The following is a 10244-nucleotide window of genomic DNA, read 5'->3' as shown; positions in this document are numbered from 1 at the left end:
TACCAGTGTGAAACAGAAAAGATGCTGATTACCTGGGCCAAACTCTGCTCTTGTTTGTGTCAGAACAATATCCCTGATTGCACTTGCTTCCGTGCAACTGCGAGTCGAGTTTGGCCCCGTGTCCTCAGTTCCCTGGGTTGTCTTTGAACCACGGGAGCAACGCTTCGAGATGGCTACTTGGACAATTGCTAATGGCAGGAAAATCCACAGTTCTTCTGACATTAAGGCATTGTAAATACTGAAAGAAAAGAAATCTGTGTTGTATTTTTTTGGCATACAACGCCTAAAGCCTTATCTCTCATTCTGTCAGGAACCAAGAACTATGTATACAGATGGTGCAATTTATTATGTTCTGTGCTGTGACCAAGTGCTGAAATACCTTCAGGAAATCACCAGAAAGCCTGAAAAGCTTTGCTGTCTCTTGTGACTCCAGCTCACTAGAACTATAATTGAATGAGCACAATATATTAAGCACTGCATGTTACACAGTAGACTTACAGAAAAGGACGCCATCTTTTTCAGCATCGTTACAGAAAAAATATTTGCTGTACAATTACTGCCTGTACCCAAGGCGTAATGTCTCTGTCTCTCTGTATTCTGCCCTTACAGACCCACAAGACGGGGATTTACAAACAGATGCCTAGGCTCAATGGGTCTACCTCAACTCAGGTGTAACTCCATTAAATTCCACTATGTTGTTCTTATTTCTAAGATGTTGCTGGGCCTGATAGTCCTGACATTTAAACCAGTGTCTGTCGGCACTGAAATGAATGGGGGTTGATGTAGCAGTGGTACAAAAAGAGAATTTTAGCCCTTTATCGGCTGAGAAGTTAATGTATTTCCATTCCTGCTTCACTGAGTGGATTTTTATGAAACTGATTATTAAACTTGGCTCAGTGGGTGCCAGAAATACAAAGAAAAACTAAAATCGGTGTCCTCAAACTCATTCATCTCTGGGTATGAAATATAAGCCCTAGGCCCAATATTTTGTTCAAACCCATTTGCTTACTTTGTTCAAAGCATTGAAAACAGGACCCCCAAGCCATTAACCCAACAACAGATGCTTTTGGGCATCCTGATACACACCAAGCCCAACTTGCAGCAACAACCACCATTCACAGAGCAGCCGTTTTGCTCATTAACTGCTTCACTGGAGGTGAAACTATCTTCATCTTTGATTTTCTCCCCTCCACCTTTGATTTTCTCCTGTTTCCTCCTTGCAGGGAGGCTGGGCTGCGGTGCCTTGATATTAGGGGATTCTTTATCATGTTAAACATTTCTGCACGCTTCGTTATTACACAGAAACACGAATGCCACAAAGCATCTTCCTTGTTACATCCCACAGACACCGGGCTGGGGACACAGACCCGACAACTCCCGCCTGTCACAGGACAAGCCCTCGCATCACTCGGAGGGGAAAAAAAACCAAACAAACCACCAACCCCAAAAGCCACCTGGCTGCAATTTGGGATGAGGCTCCTCCAGGACACGGGGGTGCCGGTCGCGTGGCTTGGCCCGGCTCCCGACTGCGGGGAGGGCGCGGGGGCGGCAGCGGCGCCTCCCGGGCCCGCCGGAGCTCCCCGAGCCGCCCCGGGGGCCGCCCCCGCCCCGGACCAGCCTCGCCGGGGCCGAGCGGGGGGAAGCCGCCGCCGGGAGGAGCCCGGGCGCGGAGCGGGAGCCGAGGGGAGCCGAGCGCGCGAGGGACTGCCTCGATGGGCTTGAAAAATCACTGCAGCAGCGGCGGCGGGCAGGGGGGCGATGCAATCCCCGGGCTGCGCTGCCACGCCGCTCTCCCCGCCTCTCCGGCTCCGGCAGCGCCCCCGGCAGCGCCCGGCCCCTCTACCCCCGCGCCCGGCTCCAAACTTTTTCCGCCCCCCGGGGTGTGAGGGAGCCCCGGGCTCAGCGGTGAGCGCCGGCCGCGGAGCCCCCGGCGCGGGCGGGCTGCCGGCGGAGCATCCCCGGGAGGGGGAGCCGGCGGGGCGGGCAGGGCGGGGGTGGAGGTATGTCTCCCCGCTGAGGGAGCCGGGACTTGCAGGGTGCTGGGTTTTCCCGACCACCCTTTCCCCTCCCCACCCGCCCATCTCCCTGCCTCCCTCCCCCCCCCTCCTTCCCTCCCTCCCTCCTTCCCTCCCTCCCCTCCAGAATTAAAGTTGGGACAGTCGCGCTCCGGGGATGGGTGCGAGCCAACGCCTCTGCTGCCGGCTCGCTCTGCTCCCTCCCCAGGTCGCCCGGAGCCCGCGCCCCCGCCCGCCCGCCCAGGAGGGATGCTGCTCCGGGAGCTGCTGGGGCTGCTCCGCTGCTGCTGGCCCTCCCTGCTGCTGCACTGTGCCCTCCACCCGCTCTGGGGCTCCGTCCAGGTAGGGCCGCCCGAGCCTGCCCGGCGCTGCGCCGCGCCCGCACGCCGGCATGCGGGGAGCGGGGGGCGGCGGCGGGGCCGGGGTGCGGGCGCGGGCGCGGGGAGCGGGGGGCGGCGGGCAGGGCCCCGGCGGCACCCCCGGCAGGGCGGGGAGGCGGCGGGCGCGGGCGGCCGGTGGCGGGGCGGCGGTGGCGCAGGCGGCCCCCGGGGCGGGCAGAGCTGTTGCTCCCCTCGGCGCGGTGCCCCCTCGCCGGCTGCGGCGGGACGGAGCGCGTCAGGGCGGGGAGCGGGAGCCGGCTCCCGGCCCCCGGCGGCGCCGGACTCGGTGTGGTCGGGCTGAGCGAGATGCAGCGGACTTTCTTCGGCGCGCCGGCAGCCGCGGGGCTTGTAAGCGCATTTTGCTGTAGGTGGCAAGATGCACGGAAAGCAGCGATGCACGGAGCGAAGCTCCGGCAGTCTGATTTTGGTCCTGTTTTGCCGTGGGTTTTCGACGTTGATTGCGAATTGAGGTTTCTCTGGGTAAAGGGCTGAATCAGCTTTTGCCAACTCCGACGCTGTGATGTTGTGTGACCTTGATTGTAATGTGGGGTGACCAGCAAGATGGACTGGGAGAAATTAGTATATGGTGAGGGAGAGCGTCCATCCAGTTCGGGGAATCAGAACGGCAGCAAAGCTCAACTCTAATACGTCACTTTTTGATATTTTAAAGTTTATTTATAATATATGTCTTCAGAGGAGTGATTGATGAGCCAGCCAAGTGCTGTTCAAGAACAGAACAATTAGTTTCTTTCTTGGAGAAAACAGAGTGGAGACTCCACGTCTCTTACTCCCTGTTCTAAACTTAGTGACTCCCAAGAGATTAAAGAGAGATGTTGTGTGTTTTAGCATCTTGTCTCTTGCCGTGAATGACAAAGAGGATTTGTGCTCCTTACGGATTAAAATGAACAGGAATACAATAAAAACAACCTCCTTTAAACCAATGCCCTCCTCATAAAAATCTCTGCGAGCGCTGCCTTCCTGCTGTCCTGCTCAAGTATGCAAGGAGCTAAGCTTAAGTTAAAACTGTAGCTGCATTTTTAAGGGAAGTGCAATTGTGTAAAAAGAGATGCCTTCTGCAACCTCTCTCCTGTAATCAGTCAGTCAATCAAGCCGACAAAAAAAAAACTTGCATAAACATCTTTCTGGCAAACTACTCAGATGATCTAAGCCGATCTTTCAAAATAATTACGTTTATAAGAATTGAAACACGCTCTGAGGAATGGAAAAGCCAAGGGGCCCAGCCTTTCCTTGCAATAATTTGGAAGTTTTGTTGTCCCATTCATCAGCTGTACTTATGCTATTGCCTGCTGTTCTGTGGAAGGGCAATCGATAAATCTGCTCATACTCAAGTTTTTTTCCAGCTCTCCCAAAACTAGGCTGTATCTAAGGCTCCCATGAGCAGGTACCAATGGGAAGGGCAGGTGTGGTGTGCTCACCGGCATGCCGGCCTTCCTGTGACCAAAACTCCCGCATCTTTGAATCTTTCCCATGACTCCCTTCCCCATGTTGAGTCATAATCCTTGCTCTTATCTTCAAAGTCTCGCAAGCCGTGCTCTCCTCGACTAATTCAGTAATGTCCCGTCATGTCGGTCCCCTGCCCCTGCTCCATCTATGGCAGCCGTCGTGTTTTCTCACGTCTCTTCTCCCGGCCCCTCTTCACCCATTCGTCTGTGTGATGACTTATGTGTGGCACGGCCTTCCCTCCCACATCTTTGCATTCCCTCCTCAGGCCCTGCCTTGAGGCACTTAAGAGAATCAGTCAGATGCTAATCAGAGGAGAAGCATTTATCTTATTAAAAAAAGAAACCAAACCAAACCAAACCCCACAATCTTTTCTTATTAGCGTCGTAGCCAGCGCTGTGACAAGAAGGAAGGGACGATTCTGCCTGAGGCTTTTGACATAATTAAAAAAAGAGCAGTAAGTGTCATGATAAATAGCAGGGTCACATTTTTTCAGGTTTCATAAACATGGATCTGGATTAATTCTGATGTGAATTATGCAGAGCCGTCCTGGGATTTATGCAGCAGTGTTGAGATCTCTCTAGACTGCTTCCAAGAGACAAAGCTCTTGCCACATCAGCAGGCTTTTAGAGGTCCCTGTGCCTTTTCAGTTAACTGCACTTTTCTTTTCAAGCTTTCCTCCTTTTACCTGATTCAAAAAGTCACAAGAGGGCCACCCTCCGGGGACTGTATTAATTCTCTTTTCCCATCCCACTCTGTAGAGCATGCTGGTGGACTGCTGCAACCCCATGGGACTCTACTGAAATACTAAACAGCTCTGACCACATGCAGATTTATTCTTCCACTCTATGCAAAGCAGGACTAGGACCACTGTTTCTGAAGGAAATCTCGGATTAAAAAGAAATACGTCACAGGCACGAACTTCAACAGAGAGACTGCAAAAGGAAACCACCAGTTACCACTTTCTGTTTGCTTTTTCCTGGACATTTGTGGATCAGATTTTCATTTCCATGAATATTTAAAAACATTTGTCCTTTTTGCAAAGCGTGTTCATATCAAATGCACAAATCTATAAAGTCAACTCTATGTATTTTCAAAGCAGGGAAAAAAATGCATCAGCTTGAAGTCCAGGCAACATATATGTCCAAACCGCCCAGCTGCTGAGTGTGTTAAAAAAGCCTCATGCCAAACAAGCAACCAGGTTTTAGACAGGCTGAGGAGACACGTGTTCATGGCACCTCCAACACCTGGAGGAATGGCTGGAAGGTGCAGAAGTAAAAACTAGGGAGAAAGCCCTGTGTAGTCCATCTCCGGAGACGACCCCTTGCCAAGGCAACCTCTGTGCTACGAACTGCCTGTCAGCCCGGTAGGTCTCTGGTTAGTCATTACCTGCAAAGTGCTTCCAAAGCCATTCTGGGGCCGTGGTAGTCTCCAGCAGAACAGACAAGCAGTGAAGTTTGAGGCCGCACTCAAATTAGCAGACCTGGCCAGAGAAAGACTAGGCTCTTTCAACATGCCTTTTTTCTCCTGACATCTCCTATAGAGGCAGTTTACCTTGAATTGCAGACAGTAAGAAAGAAACATGGAGTAATTTATTTCATCATCCTCTGCCAGAGCAAGATTGTTCCCTAAAGCATATTTTCTAGTGATTTGTTCTGCTTACCTTTAGAAGACACAAGTAATAGCCTTCATTCCTTTCATAAGAAGACTAATAGACATCAAGAGTGGGATTTTTTTTTCTTGAAAAGGAGCCAAATGTATTTTCTTTTTTTCTTAATTCTATCTTGCTACTGTTAGTTAATCTTCTTGCAGCAGTCCTTGACTATTTCTCTCCTTCTCGAGGCCAGCAACCTCGATTGGGGTCTTTCCTTTTCCTGCCAGACTTCAGCCAACTTATGATGTCTTTGTTATTTTAAACTCACCCTCTAAGACAAACCCCTGGCAAGGTAATATCTGTGTTCCTACAGGTATCTTCTAACAACCAGACGTTTTACTGAATGACAAGAGAAAGGAAACGAATAGGTGATAAAGCCCATGCTTTTAAATGTCAGTTCTTTCTCAACCATTTAAAAATGATCATGGGGAATTTTGGTAAAGGTTCAGACTAAGGTATTGAGAGACAAAGCAACTTTTTTTTTAATTTCAGAAATAATATTTTAAAAGTACCCAGAAGAAGGGAGTGGCTGGGCATGTATAGGGTTAATCTTGTCTGCAAAGTAATTAAGAAAAATATTCACTGGTTTCTGAGGACACTCCATTACCAGCCTGAGGTAGGAGAGCCTCCAGGGATTTAAAAGCAGTCAATAGTTCTAAAAAAAGACAGAGCAAGCCTTTGGTTCTGGTTGATACTAAGTTAGAGCAATAAGTCAGTGTAGCTTTTCCATACCAGCACCATCTTCAGACTTATATACACAAAGCTGCTTCTGGTCTGCAAATGAAGGTGGCTCAAAGCCTGCACAATGTTATTCTTCTGTCTCTATCCTCTCCCATTGCACTGGCTCCTGCGAGACTGTAGCGAGCCGTAGGATTCAGCAACCGGGGAACTAGGTAGGGGATGGTAATTGTAGCTAGGAGTTAATAGTTGCTTCCTAATCAGTTGCCGGGGCCAGCAGAGAGGTGTTACCCTACCTCCTTTGTCAGCGCAGTAAATGCTGTCACACCAGTACAAGTAGGAGGTGCCCCAGGTGTGCCACTGCCCCCGCGTGGAGTGGGCGCTCTTCCTACGGGGCTCCTCTTGGGAGAGTCCCTAACACCCCGACCCAGCGTGTGAAGAGCGTTGGAAGAGCTGAAATGGCATGGAGGATATTCTGCAGCCTGTGATCACTTACTTGAAAAATACATAAGCCTGCTTAGCAGACAGATTTATTACCAGCCATGAGGGATTATGAAGCCGAGTCACTTTGATTCATTAGAGCATTCAGAGAGTTTGTGTAAGTTCCTGGAAGCTGTCTGGGATGGTCTTTAACCAACCACTTGCTGTTACTTGATGGTGAAGGGGAAAGTTGGAAAGCGCTTGTGCTGAATTTGTTTTTCCCTATGTTTGGTAATAGATTTTGACAAGCTGTTTAAAGAACTGGGCCTTCTGACTTGTGCTGTTCCGAGCTGTCCTTCCAACTCCGCTACACGTAGCCTTTTCTGTTCTTTCCTCCCTCTCTATAATATTTAATCAACAAAGCCCTACCTCCATTTCCCTGAGGCCAGAGTAATGCATCTTTCTGTGTTTAGAAACCTCCTACGCATGTGAACGTGTCCTTTGTCCAGTGATGTTTTAATTAGCCACGTCTGTCTTTTTGGCCAGAAATACATGAAATGACTGTGTACAGCTTTCCTGCAGCCAAGAGGCAGCACAGCACCCTTGGTGCCCAGCTGTGGGTGGTGGGAGAGGCTCGCTGGCTGTGCTGTGGGCTGGGGTTGAAAGGGGAGAGGAGACAGACTGTGTGCCCAGAGCTGGCAGGGGAAGGGAAGCAAAGCTTGGGCAGGAGGGAGAGAAGGCAACCCTGGGTGACCCTGGGGATAAGCAGGGAGGCAGAAGAGGCCTGCCTAAAACAGGTCAGAAAGCATGGCATGAGACATCCTTTTTTGTAAGGACCAACATATCGTGGAAAAGAGCTAGTTAAAGAAGAAGAGGTTACACCAAAACTATTAGGACAATAACCCGCCTAAGACCAAACTGTACAAGGCAACAGTTGAATGTAGCATAGCTATCCTTAGCTTCAGCAAAACACAAGTCTGTCCCAGGTGGTCTCCTAATCCTACATTCAAAGTGCTTGTTAGATAACATGCTTATTCATCTTCTAGGCTTTGTTTCCTTAAAATTGTATCCAGTATTTTCCATCTGAGTATCAGTCCATTCAGAAAGAGCTGGCCTAGAGACCTCTGAAGCTAACACCTCTCAGAAGCTTCTGTGATGTTTCCTTTTCATTAATTAGGGACTTATTCCTCTTCATTTTGTAGCATTAGATTAGGAATTTTACGAATATTCCTTAAATTCCTAGTCATGTAAATATTACTGATGGTAAGAAAAATATGCTGTTAATAAATGGTCCTTGTCATGACTAGATCAAGCTATTGAATATATTGTATACCAGTACTAGCTAAATCATTGTCCATGGCCAAGCGATGCCTACGCTTGGGTTCTGCAATGCCTCATCTTCAGCTTTATTACCAGCCGACACTGAATGTTACAGAGGCTACCAGTCACAGTTTGTGGCATTTCCATTTTCACCGTGTCATTGCTGTGGTCCGCAGATGAGTACAATGTGGGCTCCCTCTCCTCTTGGCGGGAAGTGCTCTCTGAACATGAAAGCAAGGCTGGCAAAGCAGAGGAGAGATCTCCTCTGGCTTTCAGTTCTGCCATAAGGAAAATGAACATAATCCTGACCCTAACTGTCTTGTAATTTTTATTAGCTCTCTTTGGCTTGCAGCAATGGCCCTGTGAATAATGCATGCTGCTGGATGGCTTTCCTGAGGGAAGAAGGCTTATGCAATCATTGTCTGCCACTACCCGCCTTCTCCTTACCCCATAATAACTCAGAAACCAGCTGGCCAATTTCAAACAAATTTGACAGAGGGAAAGAGGTCTTGAAGACACTGCGTTAAGTAAAACCAAAAAAATAAAAAACGGGGACCATGTAGGGAAGACGCCTCCTTGCAGTGGCCTTAGTGAGGAACAGGAGCTCAGTTCTCACTACAGGTCTGAGGTGCTGTTCGGGTACTCAAGTCCAAGAAACATATTCATGGAAAGTCCATTTTCACTGTTTCTGCTGCTCATGCAATGACTTATTTCTTCACAGATCACTCAGGGTGAGCCGCAGAAGTCATGCTCCAAGCCTGTAGCAGAGAAAGTCACAGAGAGCTGCCAGCAAATTTGCCAGTGCAGGCCACCTCCACCGTTACCACCGCCTCCTCCACCTCCACCGCCCCCGAGGTTGCTAGTGGTGCCGAGTAAGTAGCCACTGGTACGGTTGTGGTGCGCTGAGGGGGGGTGAAGTGATGGGGACTCCTGGACAGACGGAAGGAGAAAGGACATGGGAGAGGGCACAGCTAGCTCGTTTGTCATTTTCCACTTAGCAAATGGAGGAAAAAATGTTCTCAGTAGAGATGGAGATCTGTTTTCTGATCAATGAATAATGCTTGGCTTTTGGAGGAAAGCCAGAGAAATTCCCTCCTTTCATTGTATTACATATGATTCCCTAGCTTTAAATGGTTCCCTAATGCCCTAGCCCTGGGAAATGCTCTCCGAAGGAGACATAGCGCTGTGCTTCCCCTTGAGTTATGTGACCTCCTGTTTTGCCAGGTGTGCAGCTTGGAGGTCTGCGTGCTCCAAGGCAAATTAATTTATAAGCAGGCAAAAATTAAAACACTTTGCCTAGACCATCCTGCAGGTTTGGCTGTCTTCAAGACACTGGAGCTCTACTGGTTTACCATAGCAGTGAGCCAGGCTCGCTGGTTTTAAATTGCTTACAACTGTAACAAAAGTCAGAGGCATGTCTGGGGTCAATGGCAAGTGAGCAGTTTTCCCACTAATCATAGAATCATAGGATCAGTAAGGTTGGAAAAGACCTTTGAGATCATTGAGTCCAACCGGTAATGGGCTAAGACTCATGTGTTTCTCTTCGTACAAATCAGTGCTCCCAAGCCTTATCCAGCCCATCCGAGCTCCTCCTGATTTCCAGCCATGCATCCCCATGTCCGGCACACTTTGTGCCTGCAGTTCCTGCTGGCTAGCTCTGCCAGCTTCCTTCCACATCACTATTCCTGTGATCCCTGATGCACAAGATCCTTTCTGGAGAGCGATAGCTGTGCTGGTGGTCCCCGGAGAGGCAGTCCCTCCGCAGTGGGACGGAGCTCACCGGCACTACCTGCGCTGGCTGGGTGCAGGGACATGGGCTGGACCCTGCACAGGCACTTTTAGGTCCCAGGTGTTTGGTATTCCAGCAAATCTCCTTAATGTGTCTATATTTTTGCAAATTTGTCTCTCCCTAAAAGGCTGCCTATTAATTCTTCTTCCTGCTTAGATAAATTCCTCTGGGAACAGTGTTGCAAAGTATACCTAGTATCCTTCCCAGTGCTTCCCCCAGGGGAAAAGAAATCATTAGGTAGGATCATTTGGCTGTTTGTCTTTATCAGCGCCATCCCCAGATGTGCGGAAGACACGAAGAAGGCTTCTGCACAGCTTTTAGCCAGGCAGAGGACAGGCAGAATTTTGCAGCGTGTTTTCTGCCAGGAGCGTGCTTTGTATTTGTGCCACACTGCAGAAATTTAAGGCAAAGGCAGGAAAAAAAACAACAGTGAAACACTTGGGAAAGGAAGTACAAAGACAGCATGGAAAGCAGAGATGAAGGTTTTTTTATAGCAGGAAAAATCTCTTTCAATGTTCAGGAAAATG

General features: G+C 49.3%; 1 protein-coding gene across 4 annotated transcripts in view; it reads left to right on the top strand.

Moving 5' to 3' along the window:
- The first annotated feature begins 1679 nt into the window (after nucleotides 1-1679).
- Nucleotides 1680-10244, top strand: part of PRIMA1 (proline rich membrane anchor 1) — a 56443-nt gene continuing 47878 nt past the window's right edge. The window contains exons 1-3 of one of the 4 annotated variants that reach the window (XM_087747591.1): nucleotides 1680-1905; nucleotides 2224-2357; nucleotides 8650-8800. In XM_087747591.1, the coding sequence (XP_087603717.1) occupies nucleotides 2265-2357; nucleotides 8650-8800 (244 nt within the window). In that variant the 5' untranslated portion in view covers nucleotides 1680-1905; nucleotides 2224-2264. Of the gene's footprint in view, nucleotides 1906-2166; nucleotides 2358-8649; nucleotides 8801-10244 lie in introns of those variants that run through there. The other 3 variants (XM_087747593.1, XM_087747589.1, XM_087747590.1) reach the window with 3 other exon arrangements.

This window comes from Nipponia nippon, unplaced genomic scaffold (assembly GCF_047370975.1).
Source record: "Nipponia nippon isolate SJK-2023a ecotype South Korea unplaced genomic scaffold, ASM4737097v1 scaffold_11, whole genome shotgun sequence".
Lineage (NCBI taxonomy): Eukaryota > Metazoa > Chordata > Aves > Pelecaniformes > Threskiornithidae > Nipponia > Nipponia nippon.
The sequence above is the reverse complement of the archived record's forward strand: the minus strand, read 5'-3'. Positions and strand labels throughout refer to the sequence as shown.